General features: G+C 37.2%; 1 protein-coding gene across 3 annotated transcripts; it reads right to left on the reverse strand.

Moving 5' to 3' along the window:
• Window positions 1–1,055: 1,055 nt before the first annotated feature.
• LOC124169293 (cyclin-H-like) lies at window positions 1,056–24,148 on the reverse strand. 3 transcript variants are annotated; one of them, XM_046547859.1, is made up of 8 exons: window positions 24,009–24,147; window positions 23,740–23,902; window positions 21,996–22,192; window positions 20,405–20,606; window positions 20,155–20,298; window positions 13,404–13,497; window positions 7,352–7,460; window positions 1,056–1,500 (listed from the first exon to the last, which is right to left on the reverse strand). In XM_046547859.1, the coding sequence occupies exons 2-8, from the start codon at window positions 23,854–23,856 to the stop codon at window positions 1,410–1,412; spliced, it is 954 nt and encodes a 317-aa protein (XP_046403815.1). In that variant the 5' UTR covers window positions 23,857–23,902; window positions 24,009–24,147; the 3' UTR covers window positions 1,056–1,409. The 3 variants fall into 3 exon arrangements, with proteins under 3 accessions (XP_046403815.1, XP_046403816.1, XP_046403817.1); XM_046547860.1 differs by having other exon boundaries at window positions 23,740–23,904; window positions 24,006–24,147; XM_046547861.1 differs by lacking the exon at window positions 7,352–7,460 and having other exon boundaries at window positions 1,207–1,500; window positions 24,009–24,148.
• Window positions 24,149–24,715: the final 567 nt, after the last annotated feature.

A 24,715-nucleotide genomic window follows, 5' to 3' on the forward strand; every position in this document is an offset into this window, starting at 1 on the left:
GTATGCATTGGTAACCTCAGACGATGTATAACTCCTATCCTCTCGTGTAGAAACTAGGTCCCTGTGACGTCACGTGGAGTGGCATCGCATGGGCACCAATCTGGCCTTTTTCAAATGAGGATAAAATTTGGCCCTTGCCATTCGTCTAAACCGGTATTTCTAAAACCAAATAATTTGTGTACTATGAATACACTAATGGTGGGTAACGAATCGCAATCAATGCCTTTCGTTTTCTTCCATGAAGGAAACCACCCTATTGCTGAATAAATTCCATATTCTTCTTAAGCAATGTGAATTAAGCTCACATGAGCAGCAAAAATACTCCCTAAGTATTTAAGGCTTTATTATGAGCATGGGCATACCCAGCAAGGGGCAGATGCCCCCCCTAGAAGCAAAAATCTCAAAAGTCTTCAAGAAAAATCAGTACTGAATTGAAATTAAGGTGTTCGACAAATTTTCTTTAAAACCACAAAAAATGATATGTATTAGTATAAGATATGTAAGAAAAATAAAACTATTTTTTCAAACGTCAGAACTTGGCTTGCCCCCCCTTGTTATGATCCTGGGTATGCCCTTGTTTATGAGGAGAAATAGTTATTCAATTTTTCAAGCAGCTAGACATTCAGTGAATAAATTCCAAACATGCAGTCCCAAAACCACATAAAATATGAACAGATGAGAAATAAAAAATTTTCTCATAGTGTTCTTTATATCTCTAATTTTTACATTGGTCGAAAGAATACATTTCAACTTTTCAAGCACCCAGTGATTGCAGAGTAAATGAAAATTTATCCCAAAACAATCTAAAATAATTGACACGAACAGCAAAATTTTTTTCTACTCAATTTTTATATCTTTGTTTTAAGCAGCATCAGGGATAGAAATTTCAACAATTAAAGCAGCCAATCAATCAGTGAAAAAAATTCCTAACTCTCCTCAAACAATCTTAAATAGGTACATTAAATACTTGGTAAGGTAAGGACACAGGAGGGAGAGGGCTGAATTATGTACGTAATGTGTAACTTTCACGAAGATTTTCAATGAAACCAAATGGATACTTTTCAGATAAGTTCTATTCATCTCAATAAATACAGGCATAGGCAGAATCATTATGAAGAGTTTGATCCAGCTCAGCATTAACCATAGTGAAAAAATCCTATTTTTCATCTTCTATGGCACTGTGCAGTGAACATTTTTCAAGACTCGTCCAAAGATGATCCCACCCATGAAACATTACCATAAAAAATGTATAGAAATACACATTTTCAGTCTCAATTACGCACATTATCCTTCCTAGAAAAAAGGAATAACAGTATTGAGTGCATTATTTCTCATGAAGTTGTAAGATAATTGGCTACAGCCAATTTCATTGGCACATCAGAGACAATCTTCTTCAGGATTTGTGCAGATCACGATAACCTTCCACTTCTCTCATCAACAGCTGCCCTTAACATATCATCTTCATCTACAAAATCTTCACCTTTCTTCCCACGACCCTTTCTGGAAAAAAGAAAGTCCCATGGATTGACTTTAATACATGCTCACTTATTTAAAATGAGGCCTTTACTTTTCAATCTGTAGGACAAGGAATAAGGAGATATTAAGCAAAAATACTTTGAATGCATTAAAATTTTGAAACATCCTACTTGCGTTCAAATACATACTGTGCTAAGTAGAAGAATCCGCCACAGTGTTTTTCCCTCTAGACTCCATGATACAAATGGGTATGTTTTACAATCATAAAAAAAATTTCTGACTCCTACTAATGATCAAAAGCATTTCCAAAGTTGAAGTTCTGGCATACTTCAAAAAGGATGACTTTCACATTAATGATGTGCTAACAAATTAATAAGTCTAGAACCCTACAAAACATGTAACATACACAGCTACTACTAGGCTAGGATGCAATTATGACTTGTTTAACATACTACCATTCCACATTCAAATATGTAAGACCACTTGAATGGTTTGCGGCGTAACTTCGTTTAATTGCCTCATAAGATGTAAGACCACATTTTGGAAATACATGTCAAAAGTCCACATTTTGGAAGAGCAATAAAAATCCAAGTCTGAATAAGGCTATGCTCAGCATATCACCAGGAGCATTAATAATCTACCATGCATAAAATAAATCACACCTCACTTTAACAACTGTGAGGGCAAGAGCCTGATGTGCTTTGAAAATTGTACTCAAAGACATTTCAGAATTGGCAGGCATATGCATTACCGCACGTTTATAAGATAGCTTTAAATACACTGGAACTTGGTTAGTATGTTCCTCCCCAGAAAAACAATTTCTCTCAGTCCCAGTACCATCAGGGCAAAATACAGGTAAAATTATTTGGTTCACACATATTAACTGGTGATGATTTCCTAGGTATATATTATGTTCAATTACTAGCCATAAAGCTAAATAATAATAGATAATAAATGTCATATTCCCTACTTTCCCTGAAGCATAAAATAGGTACATACGTAAAGTGGAACTTGGTTATAACGTCATCAAAGGGACCAGAAGATTATTAACGTTATATCCGAGTGACGTTATAAAAAAAGCAGCGTTAAATCGGAGTGAAAGGACAAAGTAAAAACTCAAATGTTCTGCTATACACAACACTGTTTATTGAAATATACTCGTACACTGGAATATGTCCAGACACCAATTAAACAAAAGAGTTGCATCCCGTCACCAGCTCAACTTCCAGCTTGTGACCTGTTTTTGCTTTTGATGTTTCTACACATGGTTTCTATGAACTTTGGGAAATAATACAATCACAGTACCACTTTTGCAACCTAAGAATCGCACAATTTTTGACGCTATACCCGAGCGTCGCAATATTTGTTGATGACATAAATGGGTTTTCGTACAACATTAAATGTTCAATTTTGGCTGGTCTGTATAAAATGTGACGTTAAACTCGAGTTGACATTACAGCCGATGCCGTTATAACCAAGTTCCACTGTTTATGATTAATGTTACGGCTATGAAATGGTTGGTCTTTGGGGCGAAAGATGGCGCACAGATGCCTGGAGAGACATGAGTGACTGAGTGGTACCCCAGAAGGGGATGGACCGCATTTAAGGTGCCCGGGCAGGGGGTTGTATTGTTATGGGTGCCTCAGAAGGGGAAGGGAGAAGAGACAATAGTGTGTGAAGGGACTGGAAGGGACGATGGGACAAGCAAACGTCACAACAGGGCGACGGTCGGAGTACGGTGCCTACTCCATGAATGTACGAACGATTCCAAAACAGCTGTAACAACGATATGAAAAACTAAAATACAATCCATTTTAAATCTACGACGTTTTATTTATGTTGGCAAGCCGAAGGTGCAACAATTAAGCTGATAAACAAGCAACATGATTTTCTGTAACCATTTTCAGTATCCTTAGAGCTCCCAGAGTTTTTTCATCTTTGAAAAAGTCCATGATAAACTTCCGGGAGGAGGTTCCTGAAATCATTCTTATTTGCCAATCATAAAAACAAATACAAGGCTCCAACTAAATTATGAAATTCATGTTTTTTTCAGGTCTTCATAATCTAAATGTCATCAAAGTCATGGCCTGTTGATTCGTCATTTTAGGCAAAAATATTGACCATGCCACAATCACCAGCCGCACATTAGCGAAAAATTAACATACGTGAAAGATGTCGTGAATGAAAATGCAGCAATGTAAGTCCTATCTGTTATGACGTCACCTATTGTTAACAAAATTCAGGGCCAGCTAACAGTAGTGAATGGATAAATAGAGGGAGCAAGGTGGCAGGGAAGTGAAGAAGTGTCTGATTTTTTGCCAGGGTACATATTTGAAAACTTCAGTTACCGGTCTTCCATTCACAGCCTTAACCTTTTCCCTACGAAGGCCGTGTTTCCACGGCTTGAATTTTCTGACGCTAAAGGCCGAAAGCCATGTTTTCCTGGCTTGATTTTTTCGATGCTAAAGGATGAAGGCTGTGTTTTCACAGCTTTGCGGTCAAGCATGCCAAGTGGGTCCCAAGCACCATTAGGGTCCCTAGGCACGAGAGGTCCGACCCTTTCTTATCGTCCGTGTGGGGATTATCTCGGCCCATTCCGCAACTTGATGTCTCACTCAAGGAAGGTGCTCATGGTCACCTATTTGTTTATTCGTTAGAAGAGCTAAAAACGTACATGTTGCATTTATTGAAAATCAATGCCAAGAATTACATTCTGGATGTTCTGCTGATCGGTTCCAAATTTTAAACGGAACTCTAACGTTCATATTAACGGAGTTCATCATCATCTAGAACAAATTTTGGAGACGCTAAGGTAAGATGTTAGAGGAGCGATATTGTTATGATTTACAGCTAAAGATATACGTTACTCTGTTAGCCACATTCTATGTGTACATTTGCGGTGAAATTTGGTGAAATATCCGATTGAACTCCTATGAATAAAAGCCCTCGTAATGTAATAAAATATGATTCTCTTCTCTTTCTTATTTCGTGCGTAATATGAATTTATATTTATCTAAGTGAAATTGCTTTATAAATATAATTTAGCCGTTTCAAACTACAAATTCGTAAGATTCAAGTAGTTTTATACGAATTTTTCAGGAAAAATTCGAAATGTTTCCTTCTCGTGTTTTCAGAATGCTTGTGGAAAGCAGACGTGAATGAGGAGAGTGTGGATTTGGGCATCATGGATAGAAAATATGTTAATATCATAAATCGTAAATACCTAAAAGTATGCTAGGTACATTTAAAGATTTCATTCCCTTTAAAGTATTTGTTGGTCTATAATATCTACATCTACATATGTAATACCCCGCAAGCCACCTAAAAGGCGTGTGGCAGGGGGTGTTAGGACACCAGCCGTTTACAACTAAAAAGAAAATGAAGTGCTCTAATAAGGTTGGGACTAGCGTTTATTAAAGTCCTTTATGGTTCGGGGGAAAAACGAATTCCCATATCTATCCGTTCGGCAAAACATCTCTCTTAATTTATCGCTTCTATCGGACCTGGAAATATAGTGTGGCTCCAATATTATGTTCACTGTGTCGCTCTTAAAGATATCCATTCTCAATTGTTCGGGCAATCTAAGCCTAGCGCGCAGCCTCCGAGTAGCCAACGGCTTCCAGCCTAATTCGCTTAACATCTGGGTAACACTGTCTGTATGCCCGTGGCAGTTTTTGACGAAACGCGCAGCCTTCCTTTGTACAGTAAAACCTCTATGTAGTGAACCTCTTTACATCATAAACCTCTAACATCATACCACCCTTACGGTCCCGTCTGATTTACAAGTAAATTTATAGGCAAACCTCTTTGTAGTGAACCTCTTTATATCGTAATTCCTCCTCTTATCATACCAAGGAGATACCCCCGAGACGGCCTAACTACCTCCGCAAATTGTACCGAGACAACAAGAGACCATTAATGCAGCCGCGATTATGTACATGGAATGACATTTTCAGCAATAAATGTTTCTCTTTTTTTTCTTATATACCTTATTATGCTGTAATTTTCACGTTAATCATTAGTTGTGGCCATTTTGTTCAATATGAGAGTATACCTTACAGTAAGTAAAAAAAAAGGTATCCAACTATCCTAATCATTTTAAGTGACTGTTGAATTCAGAGAGCTCACATCGCTTTCTCTCAAATCATGGTAAAAATCATGCAATACCGCTCACTTTCTGTAATTATTAAAGAATAAATATTTGTTCACTGATGCGTGCATGTGTGTTTAAACACATATATTTATAATGGATTAAAATACAGTAGTGCATTTCATTTCCAAAGGATATGAAAAAATGGTATAAAAAATGGTAAAAACCTCTCTATAGTGAACCTCCATACATCAAATTACCCAAATTTTGGTCCCCTCCATTACGATGTAAAGAGGTTTTACTGTATTTTATTCAGTTCGCAGATTAAGTCTTTCTGCACCGGATCCCATACGCTCGCTGCATATTCAAGGTACGGTCGGACGAGAGCAAAATAGCACCTTATAGCTTAACAAATCCTAATTTCTTCAGGGCTATGCCGCAAATATTCTTTATGTGTGTTCCCAACGTGAGATTCGAGGTTATCGTAACTCCCAGGTACTTCACTTTGTCTGTTGCCTTTATGTTAACACCATCCACTGCATAAACATGGTTAGAGTTGGATGAATTCCGCAAGAAATGTACCGCCATGCATTTGCTCAGATTAAGTTCGAGTCCCCACTCTTGGCTCCACAAATGAACGTTGTTTAAGTCAGATGATAGAATTTCATAGTCAGAGTGATCACTAATTTCGCGATAGATGACAGCATCGTCAGCAAATATGTAAATGTATTTTACTGCTAATGCGGGAGCAAAGATCATTAATGTACATAATGAACAACAGGGGGCCGATTATGCTTTCTTGTGGAACACCTGATGTAACTTTTACAACATCAGAGCTAATTCTGCCAAGAACTACTTTTTGTTTACGATCACTGAGAAAGTCGCGTATCCAGTTTACAACTGTTTCGTTTAATCCGCATGACTGTCATTTGTATAAAAGTATGTTGTGAGGTACAGTGTCGAAAGCTTTCTTAAAATCTAGAAATAGTGCGTTAACTTGTCGTTTCGATTCACCAGATTTTATAACGTCGTGAAGAAAGAGCATGAGCTGTGTTTTGCATGATCTACCTTTTAGAAATCCGTGCTGACAGTCATGGAGGAAGTTACGTCTGTCCAAGAAAGTCAAAGTCCTATAAAGATATAATGCCCTTTTGCTGAAAACCATAAAAATAACCGTAGAACTTCGTTTAAAAGTTCTAGAGGCATTGCAAAATGAAAGGTATACATAGATGAACTGACACTTGCTGCAATAGTAACAATAAAAAAAATTAAAATCGCACTAGTAACAATAAGCTGACCGCAAAAGTACGCTGTGATGGGCTGCCTTCGGGAAAAGGGTCGAGGATTATATTTGCCCAGTTGCTGAGGAAAGTGTCCGGCACCTCGCTAGGCAAGGTCATTAAGTGGACGAAGCGACTACCTGGACAATTCCTTGCCGAGAAACAACTCCGTACAGGGCGAAAAAGAAATGCTCAAAGCCTTCGTACAGGCAAAACCAACTTTCCGTGAAGGAGCCCGGCGCGAAAGGTCAACGAGTCGTCATGGTGCACCGACCAATTACTGAGCTTCAAATATACATGTGGAGATAAATATGTAGACTAAGTCTGCGAGGGCCTTACCTTGAAACATAGTCAACATTATGATTTTTTTTGATCTGTCAATCATAGATTTACAATCAAGTTTGAGAGATTTTTAAGATTTCATGACAAAATTCACTGCTTTTTCATGGTTTTACGGTATTCACAGCTAAGAGGTAACTCTGTAATCCTGAAAAGGGCCGTTTACCTTGCTTCTTCCTCCCTGATTGCAGTACGGCACCTTTCCAACTTCTTTTCCAGGGGTCTGATGCGGTCACGAGGTGGTGGCTCAACTGCCTTGGCCATGGAACGTATCTCTGAAAATACCAATTTTTTGGCTAATTTACTTTCCACAGAAAAATATTATGGCAGGTTGAAAAATTGAGGGAGGTTCAGCATCAACTGGCGTTTAAAGAGGCTGTAGAAAATAAAATTGGGGAGGATCCGACCAACAAACCAATGGAAGAGAGTTGGAAAACCATTAGAAGTGGTCTGCAGGCGGCAGCTGAGGAAGTTCTTGGTAAAAGAAGAGTCGTTATGAAAAAACCATGGATCACGCAGGAAGTATTAGATCTCATTGAAGAAAGAAGAAAATACAAGGCTGCAAAAACAGAGGAAGGACAGAATCGTTACAAGAGGATAAGGAACGAAATATGTCGTAAAGCGCGGAAGGCTAGAGAAACGTGGATGAAAAGCATTTGCGAAGACGTGCAAAACAATCTTAAACATGGAAAAGTAGAGGCTGCTTATAGGATAGTTAGGAACCACTTTAAGAAAAGGGGCGTAAGATGTAATACCCTTAGGGACAAAAACGGAGAACTATTGATTGAAAACGAAGAAAAAGGGAAGAGATGGAAGGAATATCTGGAAGATTTGTACAAAGGAAGTCGCCTCAGAACGAATGCTATCGAAAACGAGAGGGAAGTGGATGCCGATGACATGGGAGCCCCAATTTTAAGATCGGAATTTGATGCGGCTGTAAGAGACCTCAGGATAAATAAAGCGTCTGGCATTGATGACATTCCTGCAGAACTAATCAAAAATTCAGGAGAGAAGACGTTGAACCAGCTATACAAAATCATTAGTGAAATGTATACGACAGGTGAGATACCAAAGGATTTCGAGAGGAACATTATAATCCCTATTCCTAAGAAGAAACGAGCGGAGAAGTGCGAAGATTTTAGGACCATAAGCCTTACTACACATGCATCAAAGATACTGACGAGGATCATCTATAGAAGAATAGAACGAAAAGCAGAAGAGTACTTGGATGAAGACCAATTTGGATTCAGAAAAAACAAAGGCACAAGGGAAGCAATATTGGCCCTAAGACTGCTCATAGAAAAGAGAATGGAAAAGAACAAGCCAACATTCGTTGCGTTTGTGGACTTAGAGAAAGCATTTGATAACGTGGATTGGAGCACAATGCTTGGAATCCTAAAGGAAATTGGGGTTCTTTATAATGACAGAAGAATCATCCACAGTTTATACAAAAACCAAGTAGCCGTGATAAAATCAGGGCCCAGCTGTGAAGAAGCAAGAATTAAGAAAGGAGTGCGACAAGGCTGTACATTGTCACCCGTAATTTTCAACGTTTACATTGAAAAAGCCATTAACCCTAGAATGACGGACTGGGTCCAATGGACCCAGTTGGTAGTTTTGAAAGTTTATAATTATGTCAAAAATGCACGAAACAGATTTTGACGCCGTGAGTTTTCCTAAATGTATGTCCTCTAAAACATAGCAAGAAATAACGAAAATGGGCTCATTACATTTTATAGTATACTACAAAGTTACATAGTGGACGGACTGGGTCCATTGGACCCAGTCGACTATTTTCAATGCTATGGGTAATTCATTTCAACTTATTAGCAATTTTCTTATTTACTTTGTAGTTTTGGGAGATTCAATGCTTATGTAGTTATAAACAAAGTCGTAGGCGATACTTATAACCAATTAGTGGGCAATTTTTATGGATTTGCTTGAAGCCTTTCATATGCTCTTACAATGTCACATTTAGAGTGATACGGTCACAAACATGTATCCACATCGTTTCGTAATGGGTAGTTTTTGCAACTTACTCTGGTTTGACGCATAGACAGTGTAAATTATCTACATTCAGTCCCATAATCTGTCAGCTTTATATGTGAGACTGCTCTAGCATCTAGCATCTGAGGTGCTTTCGTGGTGGTCAGTCAGAAGTTACGCTCGCAAGCTGGAGTGGTCTTGCTGCCTGCCGACATTTGCTTTTATTCCAACTATCTAACTGAAGACATTGAAGAATTTTAACTCCATAATTACATTTTGATACCGTACATGGTAAGTAAAAACCTCTACGGATTATATAAAAGATGATAATCTTTCATTCTAATGTACTATTTCAGTATCTACCACATTTACGAAATCGTTTACTCTTCAGATGGATTAGTTAGACGAAGAATGATTTTCATCTACTATGATATACAGCAATTTCATTATTCCTATCTTTACAGGATGCTTAGTGGTACCAAATTTTGTGTTATGTGGTATTGATGTGACTGAATTCATAGAGTGACAATTGATACACTGTGTAGTTGAGGAACTAAGAAATCGGCGTCGCCCTTTGGATATTACAGTCAAAATAACTATCAAGATATTTTTGAGGTAATAATAAAAAGCATTGTTTATAATTATTGTAAAAATTAGCTATTCTAGTAAAATGATTGAGCCCTTAGAATTGCTTGATGATATCAGAAACATAATATGAGACAGTGCTTCGCTAATTTTTTCCTCAATTCACAACAAAGGAGTAGCACAAACAATGTTATATTCCTTTCATATCTAAGTAAAGTGTGGAAGAAAAAATTGATAAATTTCATTGTCACTTTATTCACAGGCTTGCTTATAGTGACACACATTTAGATTGCATTCATCTAAAGATTGTAGAAGGACATGTTAGGCATCTAATCATACAGCGCTGACAGGAAGAGGGTAGTGGTGACTCCGGTGGAGGTGAAGCCTAAAATTTTGAAAAAGAATGGAGAGGAACTGAACCTTGGGCGATTTTTTCTTCATCTTGCTGAGAAGATGATAAAAATACGAAAATGGGGAATTCCTATCGGGATAAATTTTTTATTTCATGCAATCTGAAAGAGGTGTGATAAACAAAACCTCATTCCACTAAAAAGGGTAGAATGCGAAGGCGTAATATTTTGCGTCATATCCTGAGTGCCGTGCGGAATTTTTATTCTGTCTTCTGCTCTTTTGCTAATTTTGCGTCCAAAAATCTTTGATGTTGTTAGAAAATAGACCACCAAAGACGCACAGTTTTTCAAGCTTTGCAGAATGAAGAAAATGACTCTGAAATAAATAAGACTCTGGGACTGCTAGTATTATCATTTTTACAAGTCAAAAATGAAAATGTTTCACAACTTTGGAGTAAACTAAACGGGTGACCAATATTCAACAGTATTATAGAGTCAAAATAATACTGCAGGTTATTCGATTTGATAATGCGACAGGAATGAGGAAAAGCAGAGGCGAAGATAAGTTGCAGGCTATTAGAGAGATATTTGATGGGCGAAATGAATATTTGAAATATGCATCCGTGCCAAGGTTCTGCATGACAATTGACGAACAGTTATTGATGTTCCCTGGGCGCTGTACCTTTAGAGAGTTTGTTTCATCAAAACCAGGAAAGTATGGAATTAAAATTTTGAATAAAATTCAAATTTTGGCTGCAAGTGGTAGTAGTGATTCATACAAGTGGAATATCCAAGTATACACAGGCAGAGACTCTAATAAAAGTCAAGAGGTCAATCAAGGGAAAATATTAGTTACAGGCATGGTTGTGGGACTAATCAGCCAGAAACATAATATGTGAAAGTAGACCGCCTACTATTCAAAGGTTTAGCGATTGTAGAGATCATGAGGTAAAATAAACGAGGGATTCCACCCGAGCTCACGTCTGTAAATGCCATACAGCCTACAGGGTTTCCTAACAAAGTAGTATCTCATGAATCTCATGGAATCCAAAATAAAACCAAACATAGGAAGAATTTACATCGTGAAAAAGAAAATGTGACACAGTCCTTGACAACCTTAGCAGCCAAGGAAAATAAGTGTCGTAAGTGAAACTACAATAAAGATAGAAATACATGAGCATCCCCATCACGATGTGCACAAAAAATATGCCAAGAGCATTCAGAAATTCTACGCAATCAGTGCTTGTAGTAGCATAACACTTTTTAATAACATTTGTAAATGCATCATACATTTGTTTCATTTAATTTGTTCCATGACTTATTTATCATTGACAAATAATCCATGTTGTAATTTGTGTAAATGTAATTGTGCTAATGAACTTACATGAAAATGGTAAAAGTGGAGTGATATTTCTGGTAGAAGGAATAATATTATGCTTCGCTGCAGTAATGTCTTCCAACAAAATAACTAAATAATAATAAAGAGGTGAAGAAATATGTTGGGGAAGTAAATAAGATGGAAACCATCACCAAACTTAGCCTAAATTCATCATAAACTAGTAATATTGTGGAAAAAATGTTTGAGGGTCCATTGGACCCAGTCAGGCCACTACGCGATAATTTTTTTTCAGTCTTCCTAGGGTTAAGGAAATCAAAGAAAAGGCATTGGGAGTGAATATCCATGGAGAAAAAATAAGCATGCTAAGATTTGCCGATGACATAGCCGTTATAGCAGAAACAGAGAAGGATTTGAAAAATATTCTGGTTAATATGGGTAGGGTAATGAGTAGATATCAACTGAAAATAAGCACGAAGAAAACCAAGATCTTAGTATGCAGCAGAAGAGAAGAAGTCAAGACCAACATTAAAATAGGGAGGCAAAATCTGACAGAAGTGGATGAATTCTGTTATTTGGGAAGCAAGATAACTAGTGACGGGAGAAGCAAGAAAGAAATTATCAGCAGAATAGCCCAGGCAAAGAGAGCATTCCACCAAAAGAGAGACCTGCTTACAGCGGGAAACTTAAATATGGATGTAAAGAAACAATTTATAAGAACCTACATCTGGAGTATGCTCCTATACAGAAGTGAGGCATGGACAATGACCGCAGCGGAGAAAGCAAGGATAGAGGCCTTTGAAATGTGGTGCTACAGAAGAATGATGAAAATCAAATGGATCGACCGAGTTAGTAACGAGGAAGTCCTAAGAAGGGTAGGAGAGAAGAGAAGCCTCATGAAAACCTTAACAAGAAGACGGAACAACCTTATAGGCCACATCTTGAGACATGATGGCCTGATGAAGACAATCGTCGAAGGACAGGTGGAAGGCAAGAATGGAAAAGGAAGACCTCGAACAAAATATATGGAACAAGTAAAGAGAGATGTGAAAGAGAAGTAGGAGTGAAAAGATTAGCTGATAGGAGAACTGAGTGGAGAGCTGCGTCAAACCAATCCTAGGGTTGTTGACCAGTGATGATGATGAGAAAAATATAGGGCTTAAGACAACAGCCACAAAAATAAAGCATGATAATGGCATTCAATACCGTATATATGTATCTGATTATAGTCCCCCCCTTTTTTTTCCAAAAATGCCTGTGGTCAAAGTAAAGGGGGGGAGTGATTTGTCCTATGCCTTTTTTCTTATTTTTTCCCAAAACTGAAGCCTCAAAATTCGGGGGGGGGACTATATTTGGAAAAATACAGTAATTAAAATTTATGGATAATGATAAGAGGCTGATGGAAAGCTTTATGGGAACTGAATAGGCATTAGACACAGTTGAAAATATTGTGCTGTCAATATTTCTGCTACACATTACATACATATATTTCAGCCCACTGGCTGAATACACACATTTTGCAAATTCAACATAAATAAATTCAAAGTTTCAATGTATAAATAACCTCATGAAAAATTGATTTTCTCTCAATCATATAAAAAATGGGTATCATAACATACACTCAACTACAGTTAAACATTTATCGGAGCCGTAAATCATATTTTTTTAAATAATGCATCTATCATTGCTATGTATTGAAGAAGCATGAATTTTCAACTTATACATATACTCTACAACTGATTTTTGAAACAAATTTTAAGCCAAACAATAATTTTCAACCTCTGTAAAATAAAGTTGTGTCCCATTGCCATGTTATGTTCAATGATTGCATTTATAAAATACATACTTTGCATCAATTTAAGTCTTTTTTGTCAAAGAGCATTTCCCGTATTACATTTAAGAGAGAATCTATGAAGATTTCATATCCTTTAAAAAGTGGCAAAGCCTTGGATTATACATACTTCTAACAGCTTCCACAAGGCCAGGCAGTCGACTAGCTCCCTTGTCACCACCAAACAAAGTGTCAGTCACATACGAATCCAAGTTTTCTTGTACCTACATATAAAACATTAAAACAAAATAATAAAAAATTTATGATAAAACCAGAACTTCAAAGCTAAAATTTTTCAAGCCACAAATGTATATCGATGGTTAAGTTTTAACAACACCTATCTCAAATGCGGCCGGTTTGAAACACAGGTATCTTAACCCTTAGGTGCACGCGCCTGCAAGTATAGCGCCAGTGCACGCTAGCGGGGTTTTTGCCGCACTTTTACATTTTTGATTTTCCCAAGTATAAATTCAAATTTGAGGGTATTTTAACGTATTTGGGTAACTTCTAATAAATAAAAGCACTTAAAATATTTTTCCCATTCATTTATAAACTAAAATATCACATAATTATATGCAAATTTCTTGAAAAATACTTCGACTAATTTTTCTAAAGGAATTGCAGACGGCAATCTAGACAAAAGGAAATCTGGAATAAAGTCAAAAAAACACACAAAAAAGGAAATGTATATGCTAAATCGTTAATGCAATAATTAAAATTTTTTAAATAACAAACTTTACAAGCAAAATTAATTTTTCAATTTTTTCATCCTTATTGGCCATCACTGAAATGACATTTGCGACATTTTTTGACGCAGATGGAATGATTATTGAATATTATTAGAAAATATTCGTTTATTTACCGTATTATAATTTTTATATTTTCCACGTGTAAAACAATGACCAGCCCTACATTGACGTTCATATGCAGAAGCAGATAATTCAGGAATTTTCCCAAGTCTCATCGCTAGAAAAGCCTATGTGTCTATTGGAAGATTACCTTTTTTCACCCTGGACTTAAAATGTTTATCTGCAAGGCTAAATGCGAGAGCTTCCATGAACTCCATTCTTGATCTTCGATGGATTTTTTTTCGAAATTCTTAGCTACAGAAATCACGTGGCCGCTAAGAGTAGCTATATAAATAAACCGGAGAAATTGTGATAGAGGCCACCTTCGTGTTCGTCTTGAAGGGGAGTAATTTACACACTTCCGGTTCACAGAATCGACACCTCCCTTGGTTGAGTTGTAGGTCAGGATCATTTCAGGTTTTTGCAGTTCGTTTCGATGTCCTCTTTGCAGGGCAACGTAGAAAGCACTTCAAAAGAATTTCACATTTGTTTCGTTTAGTGCAGTACGAGACAAGAGTGCAGGTATCCCGGAAACCAAGAAATTAAGTTGCAGCCTATCGAATTTTTCAGGGTAGAAACTCTCTGTGGGTTTAAGGATTTTTTCAGGGTACCTAACAAAGTTAGACCATTTTCTAGCAAATAAATGGCTAAATCAAGACTTAAATAGTAATGCTTTGCTGTTGTTTTCCCATTCGAATTCATGAATTCCCGTTGCTATCCCGAACGCTGTTCTGTAAATCATCAGGCCTGTTCCATCTGTTTAAAACCTCTTCTAGCATCTCCCTCAACTTTTATTTACAGAGAGAGTGCATTTAATTCCAAATAAAGATATTATTTCTATACGAGAAGTAATGATGCAATCTCTGATTCTCGAGTACACATGAGATAACAGTTTTCCTTCATGCAAATTAATGTTATAATGCCTTTGCCGCATTATGTACTTTTCCCGCAGGTAGATACAAAAAGTGCCGACCCTTGGTCTTCATGTTCCAATGCATAATACATTATAATAAACGTGCATCACTTATTTTTCGGTCACTGGTTAAGTGTATGTAGTGCATTTTTACATAAATGTAATGCATATTTGAGTATGAAGACAAAATTTTTAAATTACTACATGTGGTTTGAGGTTGACATTAATTATACAAGTAATAATAGTATAGAAATGATAATGCAAATGCTTACAAAAATATAATAAATACGAGACAACATATTAACATAGTATTGCAAAAAGGATTATGCTTCCAATTTTCCACGGTAACGACAGATTATCAGTAGTTCCTTAGTATCGTGTGAACGCCATCTAGCGGCAAATCACCCGAAGTTGTCGTCGTTCTCACTTTGTAAGATTGTAACGCAATAGTTGGTGGTCACATTGACGCAAACATATGTTCTTCGTGGAGGGAAAAGTACAGAAATAGAATAACAAAGTATGCCACAAGTGATCCATTCACAGTAAACGCGCTATTTCAAATTTTTGAAAAATGCGGCAAAATCCCCGCTTAGCGTGCACCTAAGGGTTAAACAAAGTGTAATAACATTACAAAAAAAATAAAATACAAGCAAAAAACATTTGCAAATGAATGCTTCTTTTTCAGTTTTATGAACTTTTGGTTTTTAATTTCAGTGTACCAGTAAAAAAAAATTAATAGTTTTTTTTCTCTCCTAAAAAGTTGCTATTTTTGAGATACGTGTAGTTAAAACTTAGCCATCGACATGTATATGTTAATGTTCAAGGGGATAATAAATGAACTGAACATTTTTCATTACTATGGGAGCATAGACAAAGGAACTAATTTAAGACGGGATAGATCTGAAATAGACAGTGAGGAGTAACGTCACGTGCAATACAAATAATGTCACCTTTCACAATGTGCTGGATAACATTTCTCATTTATTAACAATTCTCATTTCTCATTAACACAGCGTCAGGAGTTCAATTATGAGAAAAGGCATGTCGCGTACATATTTTTCACACAATTAGATTACACAAAAATACCATTCACCAAACCACAGTCCATACTACCTTTCAAGTCAGCATGCTTTGACCTTTCGTCAGGGGCAATATTGGAATTGCTGAGTTCAGGCAGTGTGTCTGACAGGCACAGATTAAAAAAACATTATTAAATCTCAGCACAGCTCAGTGGTACATCTATAAGTTTAAAGCGTCATTATAAGAGTAGTCTAACACTTTAGTGATGTCTTGCAGGCTATGCATAGACCCCTTCACACACCGTCATATGGCCCCGGACAGATCCAGCAAGGTGTGATTAAACGTGCTCTTTAGGCTATTAAGTATTATTATATGTAAAGTATATTAGCATGTGAATTCTATAAGAACAGTGCTTTTTTATTTTGCTACCCTGTTTAGCTAACATGTAATGCTTTTACAGCAGACTCCTGATTATCTGGCTGTGGTTTATCCGGGTTGCAGATTATCAGTGCATGATTTTTACTCTCGCTCAATTTTTCTGCGATCTTTATTAAAAAAATAAAATCGGACACAAAATCACCAGAATTCCTGCATTAATGCTAGGATAAACCAGGATTATTAATTCCATTGGAATCTCCCTTCGTAAAATGGAAGCAATCGTGCGCTAGCTGCATTTACGGGAGCACCATGTTCCCGTTTTCCAAGCCTTACAGTGCACGACCGCGCTCCGCTAAAAGATTGCGAACTGGGGAAGAAAGCTCTCATTGAGTCCGGGAAGCACTCTTAAATAACAGAATAACTGCATAAATAATAATATGTTGTATGTTTTAGGAAAATTATAAGCATTGCAAGACTTTTAACCCTTTCACTGCTGTGGACGTACTTTTTCTTCGTCCCTGCCATGCGGTCAGCACTTTCGCCGAAGCACTCCGAAAGGTTGCTAAACCGGGACCCGGAATCCTCGACCAGCTCACCCAAGCAGGACCGTCTCATCGACCCTACCAGCGTGGGGCTTACCTCCCGAAAAGTGACCGTTCTGACTCCATTTTGAAATTATATCAATCAATCCGATCATCGAAAAATTGTTTTCATCGCACTTCTCCCAATCAGGCAATCAAGTACGTCTTTGGACCATGTTTCTGTGATGAAAAATACCGATTTTGTTAACTTTGCTGAAATGGCCATTTTCCGGTTATCCAGCCACGATTTTAGCAAAGTTAACGAAATCGTTATTTTTCATTGCAGAAACACGTTTCAAAGACGTACTTGATTGCCTGATTGGGAGAAGTGCGATGAAAACAATAATTTTTGATGATCGGATTGATTGATATAATTTCAAAACGAAGTCAGAACGGTCACTTTTCGGGAAGTCAGCTCCCTCACAACTCAGCCCCCGCTGGTAGGGTCGAGGAGACGGTCCTGCGTGGGTGAGCTCGTCGAGGGTCGTGGATTAGCGACCCTTTGGAGGGTGTACCACACCCATCGTGGAGGTACCTGCTTCATGGACCCACGAAACGCATTTTAACCTTTTCGCCGCATGTGAGGAGAAGGTTTTCGGAGATTGAACAGCAGTGAAAGGGTTAAGAGAAAGTTTGTGTTTTCCGATTATTTGTGCCGTCTCTCCCCTTAGTTAGCCCAGATAATCGGGAGTCTACTGTATTTTGCTTTAGCTTAATAATGGAATAATAATTTATGCCAAACAATCCACCATTGACCTGTGGGCATAAATGCAAAACACAAAAGGCTGAATGGAGCGCGACAAAACAAACAGCTACTCCAGTACACTACCGATTATCCGGGCTAATGATGGGGAGAGAGAGCACGAATACAGTACACTCTCGATTACACAAAGTCAGTCGGACCGGAAAATTGGCACTTCGCAAAATTGAGTTCTGTAATTTCAAACCTTTTTCATAAGTCACGATATTAAGTTTGCTTTTGTTTCGTCCGCCCTTTTTTGTCTTTAGTGGCCTCATTTAAACGTACTCGGTGGTTATTCACGGTAGAATTCTCAGAAAAGGCTTTTTGATATCGATTTATGCTGTGAAAGATCGTTAAATAATTATACCAACATAAACTTCCCATTTCTTGTACTTCAATATCAACAATCGCTTAAGAAATTCCCGACCAGTTTAGAAAACGTAATCAAATAATGAATTGCAAAGTTTATTATTAGAATTTAATGGAATAAATTTGTAGTTAGGAGCGAATAGCAACTGTTAAGTAAGCGTAAGATAGTTGTTTCCAACACCCATGGAATTTTAGCAGCAGCCGGCCTAACCACCATTTATGTCGCCCTCTGTCGCTCAGTGACGAGAAAAAAGAAAAACAAGGGTCTTAGCCCATTTCCAAAATAAACTTCGTAAGTTAATACATAATCGGAAAACACGGATAATCCAAACCTTCACTTAAATGCCTTGTAATGTTCATAATTTACATAAAACAAACAACATATTATTATCTATGCAATTATTCTGTTATTTAAGAGTGCTTACCAGACTCATTGAGAGCTTTCTTTGTCAGTTCGCGATCTTTTTAGTGGCGATAACATGGTTGTGCTCGTGTTATTAATGCTCCATGTAAGGCCTGGTTTTGAAAACCACACATCCGTGCTGTGTGATCACGAATATTGAAAAGTGGTTTGCACGAATGCTTCAAAACTACTGCTTGACGTCAGAAACTACAATGTCAGGCACCACACAACGTAGTCGCGTCTCGCACAAGTTGGCCGGGTCGCAACTGCTGCGGGACGTGTAGGAGAGGGGTCGCGCATTGCGAGGCTTGGAAAACAGGAACACGGTACTTCCGTGAATGCAGCTAGTGCGTGATCGTTTCCGTTTTATGAAGGGGATTCTAACGGAAATAATGAGACTGGTGTATCTTAGCATTAATGCCATAATTCCGATGATTTTGCATCCAATTTTTTTACAAAGATCGCGGAAAAAATTGAGCGAGAGTGAAAATCGTGCACAGATAATCCGCAACCCGGATAATCGGGAGTCCGCTGCATAAGCATAAAGGGTCTATGCCGCCTATTGGCGCAAAGAAATGAAAAATCTGTCGCTCTGAGCCTGTCAGTTCCATTGCGCCCAACGGAAGGTTAAAATCACTTACATTTCAACCTTCTAGAAGTTTAAATTGTAGCACTCCAGATACCAATCAATAACGTGGGTAAGGAAGACAGCAAGATTTTTTTATGATTTTAACACCAACCCAAAACGTTGGCAAAAATATGCCTGATGAAACATTCAAGCTGAAAGACTAACAGCTACCTCTAGGCAGGCTTTCAAAATCTACTGCATCTTGGTCGACAAAACCCAGAAGCCTGACATGGACTGCTGCGAAAACCTACAACAAAATTAACTAATGGCTACATTACTTGATAAAGGAAAGGAGAATGGCTATTAGCAAAATAGATGGAGCAAAAAAGTAACAAATTTAATGACCAACTAACTTTGAAAGCTAGAGCTTGAGATACACAATTTTGGTTATCTAAATCTACAAATAAATTCTGAACCACCAACAGCTACTTCAAAAATGGTGTGTTTTGTTTCTATCACACAAGATAATTTTTACAGAATTGACCTGTGTGGCATGATAGATTTTTACATAATTTAAAGAATGTACCTAATTACTCCCAGATATTTTGTTTGGAACAATCTTCAGCAGTTCCAAAACATTCCCTTGCCAAATTTTTAAATTGCTAATTCTAATTCAATGTATACACATTGGTCAGATGAAGACAATCATGGAGGGACAAGTTGATGTCAAGAATGGAAAAGGAAGACCTTGAATAAAATATACATTATGTACAGGTAAAGAAGAATGTGAAAGAGATGAAAAATGTAGTTTTGAAAAGATTAGCTTATAGAAGAGTTAATTGAGAGCAGCATCAAACCAATATAAAGATTTTTCACAAATTTTTGTGATACAAATGAGTGAATGAATGCAGAAATCTTTGATTTCAGCAGAAAATCAAATCAGTTACAGATTCTATCATTTAATTTATGAATAAAACTATGTACGCCTGAGCAAATAGCCCAACTGTAAAAGTTGCTTACAAAGTAGCATTAAATCATCAATCCTGACATTCTCCTTACCTTGGATGTGGAATGCAGAAGAGCAGCTAATGCTAATTGAGATGGTGAATAGAGTAAGCAAGCATCTGTCCAGAGGCAGCGATCTAAAAATTCCTCCATCCCAGGCCGTAGTCTTTCAGGATCTTGGAGTGTGGGACAACGAGTCTTCGTGAAACAGAAAAAAACATCAATGATGAAGTACACTTTTGAATAAGAACAAAATATTCCTTAACCATTTTCAATTTTTTATATTATTCATCACAGTTCTCACCTTAATGTCAATTAAGAGTCCTTCAATTGGACGGAACGGATTGTGAACAGTAAGATGATAATTTAACTGCTGCATGAGTAATAGCTCATTGTTGAGTATTATATCCGAGGCTTTCTCTCTATCACCTCGAATATTTCCAACAAATTGAGAAATGGACACATTGAACTCCTCAACTTTACAAGCAAGGTAAACACAGGTGACTCTAATGAGAGAAAATGATAAAGCATAATAAAAATATACCAGCTAAATAAACCAAAAGTGTAAACATTTTGCATTGAAATATTTAGCTTATTACAATTATCAAAGTCTGTTACAATCCAAAAGTTTCTTGGATGAAACAAACAAAAATCAAATAACGTACCACGAAAACCAATCATGTATATTTTGCCAGTTACGTATATATATTATAATAATAATGATAATTCAAACGCAGGATTCAAAAGTAAACATCACTAAATTTATTGATAAGTCAAAAATATGATGATAAATATTCCTAACCTAAAGGCAAAGAGTAAGTAATTGAGAGTCTAGTATCTCTGGAATTAGCATTTTATATTATTTAAATCAAGGTCAACCATTCAATTCATGGTCTGCTGCATTCAATTTTTTGAAAGCCCAAGTTAAAACTTCACTTTTTATAACACAACCAATAGTTGACAAAATTAATGACTTGAATATTATAAATACCATACCATATTATAATTAACACCACATGTGTGATGTCAACAACTATGCCTGCACCATTTTGTGGCTTGAAGAATTAAAAAGTTTTAGTCTTTCATACACTATCTTGAATACCAGATCATTTGTCACTACTATTATTTTTGACGATCTATGCACAATGTACAGTTGCATATGAAAATTTAATTGGCAAATTTAAATAAGTGTTAACAACCTTACTGATAGATATTTGCTAAGGATAAATCATCATGGAAGTCACTGTCATGTAAAAATCTAGAGAGAAATTGGTTAACACCACCACACTCATACACTAAAAACCACTTATAATACAACCCACAAAACTGTGGTTCCTGATATACAGGATTTCCCACCATTTTCCCCTAAGTTGTAACATTATGAGTTCCATTTCTACTTTTGGGTGACTTTGGCAAAATTCTCCCTATCAATTGTAATGCCAAAAGGAAATATAAGATTATTCTGGTAATTCTAGTTCAAATATGTTGTGGATGATACCTTGACAGACAAAATAACATTTTCAAATTCTATTATGCAAAAAAATTATGGTAAAATTTAACTAGAGGTTTTTCTTTGATTCCCACAATAATGTGGGTAAAAACTCCATTCCCAAAGACCCAGATCATAATCAGTATTTACTGTACGTCATATTGGACAATTTGGAAAACTTTGGACCAATCAAAATTAAGAGTGCATAAAGAATATCAAGGGTGGTAAATCTCAAATTTTGGATAATAATTCCGGATGGTCTTCAAGGATCATCCAAATAGTGTGCTAATGGGAGTTAAGGAATATTCTATACCAGAATTAATCTTTTATGATTCAAGCACATTCCTTTTGGCCTCGAGATAATGTATAGAATTGGGTTCTAATTTTTATTATATTTCATACTAACAATATTTCTTTGGGATGATAATCCATCACTGAGTTGTGAAGGTAGAAGCGTTTGAAGTAATGAAATGAAGTACCAGCCACAGATCTTGGCATTGGTGGCTGGAATTTCCTGCAAAACTCCCTTAGCTGTAGTTCATACTGACGCCTGAGTATACTTTCTTCACTGGGTGTCAAGAAAAAGGATTCTTGCTGTTCTTCCTGAAAGATAAATATTATAAATACAGCAAAAATATGCCCATCACAGTAAAAATTGATTGAGTACACAAATTTTCAGACCTATCATTAAATTTGGTCAAGCTTTGATAGCAATGAGCCCACTAAGTATTGACATATGAAACAATGCCAAAAATGAATGCCAGGGATCATTATCTCCGCATCACAATTCCTAAACTTGGCAATAAGATAATCCCAAAAACCCACTATATAATCAAAACACACAGTATATGAATACAAACCATTTAAATTGCCTAAAAAGACTGAATGCGGTGCATAAAGATATCTATGCGTATTACACAGGTGATTGATTTTATTAAATTGAGGGCCAGCAAGTAGCGTAAATCCATTATTACGAATTACGTTTCAAGGGAAGAGAGACTTGGCACTGTTCTGCACACTCTTTTCCACAGTTAGGTTTATGACACCATCACATGGACTACCTTTTGCCCAGCTCCTACCCTTCAACCTATCTGGAATAGGTGGCCCCAATTAGAGCCCTACAAAGCACCTTCCAACTGTACAACTTTCACTCAGCGGGGAGTTTAATTGAATGCGCACCCTAGAGCCTCAGGTTCGCCGATTATGGCTGTACTCGACCACTCACTTCCCTCAAGTCCACAGTCAATCCTTGAGTATGAACAGATTTGGGCAAAATAACAGCTGCTCGGAATTTTGCTTACAAATTTACTTGGCGAGGGAGACCAGAGAGTAAATTGGCTGCATGGGAAACCAATTTTGTGGGAGCAGAGATATAACGTTTTATTTCCGGTCTTTTCACAGGCCAAAAAACTAGGAATATGGCCATTACTGTTAAACGTTTGTCAGAATTTACACGGCTGTTGTGCCATGTACACAATGTTGCTGCCTCGCGGCTTTGCTTGCCATGTGATGATGCAACAACTCACTCCTCCAAAGTCCAAAAAATCTACAGTGGAGAAGGAATTCAACCATGCCCGAAAACACCTCATGGAACAGCATGTTGTTAGTTACCTTGAATATATATGAACTTATTTCACAAAACGGAATTTGAGTTCTTTCACTATTTTGTAAAGGTTATTCCAATATTTCCAAGGAGTTTGCACCATTTCTTGAAATAATACCCGAATCAACAGAAACACACATGCGAAAGATCCATAGAGATATAATCATTGGCCTTGACCGGGATCCGAACCCGGATCCCCTGATTTCCGGTCGAGTGCTTTAGTCAGTTAAGCTACCAAGGCGTCATTCTTCCCTGTGGATATTTTCGAACACTACCGGACAATCCCGGTCAAGGCGAATGATTTTTTCTCTGCGGATCTTTCGCACGATTGTGCATTGCGGGTGACTCCCGTAAAAGTTATCACCGCGGCTAGTCCCGGTATACTTTAAACTAGAAACACACATGGCTGCCTAATACTGACTGAAGAATTATTTGGTAATTTTAAAGCAATTTCCTTGCATTAATTAAAGAATGCAACATTTACTATCATCATGTATCGCTGACTCTTCCATTTCTTGTGGGCATTGAGAAAAAAATATATACTCACAGACATATGTCCTCCATGCTTGAGAACAAATTTCCTATTTGCCTCTAAACGTGATCTCTCGAGGTCATTCTCTTCGCTAAAAGTCCAAAATTTTCTCTGCGTACTTGATGGATACATTTTGATACTAACAGCATTATTTACAATCACTAAGTTCAATGCGGGGCTAATGAAAGAAAATTTGTTGTAAGATTAGTCGCACAATGCATACGAAACCACTATGTAAAAAAGATCACCATCCAGCCAATTAAGGAGAAAGTGACATGTCTTACTCTGATTCTCCTTTATTCACAATCTAGGATGCATCACTGATAAATATCCGTCATCAAATATGTGGTCCCTTGGAATTTGCACGATTCAAATGAAAACATTAGCTTCAGCCATGCTCTATGGCTTCAGCCAAGAATACGAATATCTCACTTCGGGTGCGGTCCAATGAATGCTACTTTCGCTACCAGACGCTACAGACGGAAGTGCTCCGGAGCACCGGTCCATAGGCGCTACGTTCGCTACGAGAATTTCTTTTCGGACCGGTCAGGAGCGAAGTCAAGATGGCGGAAATGAACGAGGGTGGGCAAACTGGGATTATGAAATCAAAGATGTGGTTTTAATTGCGAATTGAGGTGACTATGATCATTGAATATTAATAAATATGTTTGAATATCATTAAAATGAATTTTATTTTTCAATACCGAGGCTCCACATAGTAAAGGAAGAAACTTTGGACTGTATTTCTCACACCAACCCTCGCCTACCCTTCTCAATGAAACTCATTACCCTAGTAAAGGAAAAAGTAGGTACTCTACCGTTTTCCCAGTTGAAACATATTAACTTATAATGGCTAACGACTATTAAAAAACATTAATCTATTTCATGTATATCCTATTTTTCTTCAGATTTTAATTTATGGCATGAGTATATTTGTCGATATATGTTCTTACAATCCTTTCTTTATATTACATGCCCCTTTTAATAATTT

Source organism: Ischnura elegans, chromosome 12 (assembly GCF_921293095.1).
Source record: "Ischnura elegans chromosome 12, ioIscEleg1.1, whole genome shotgun sequence".
Lineage (NCBI taxonomy): Eukaryota > Metazoa > Arthropoda > Insecta > Odonata > Coenagrionidae > Ischnura > Ischnura elegans.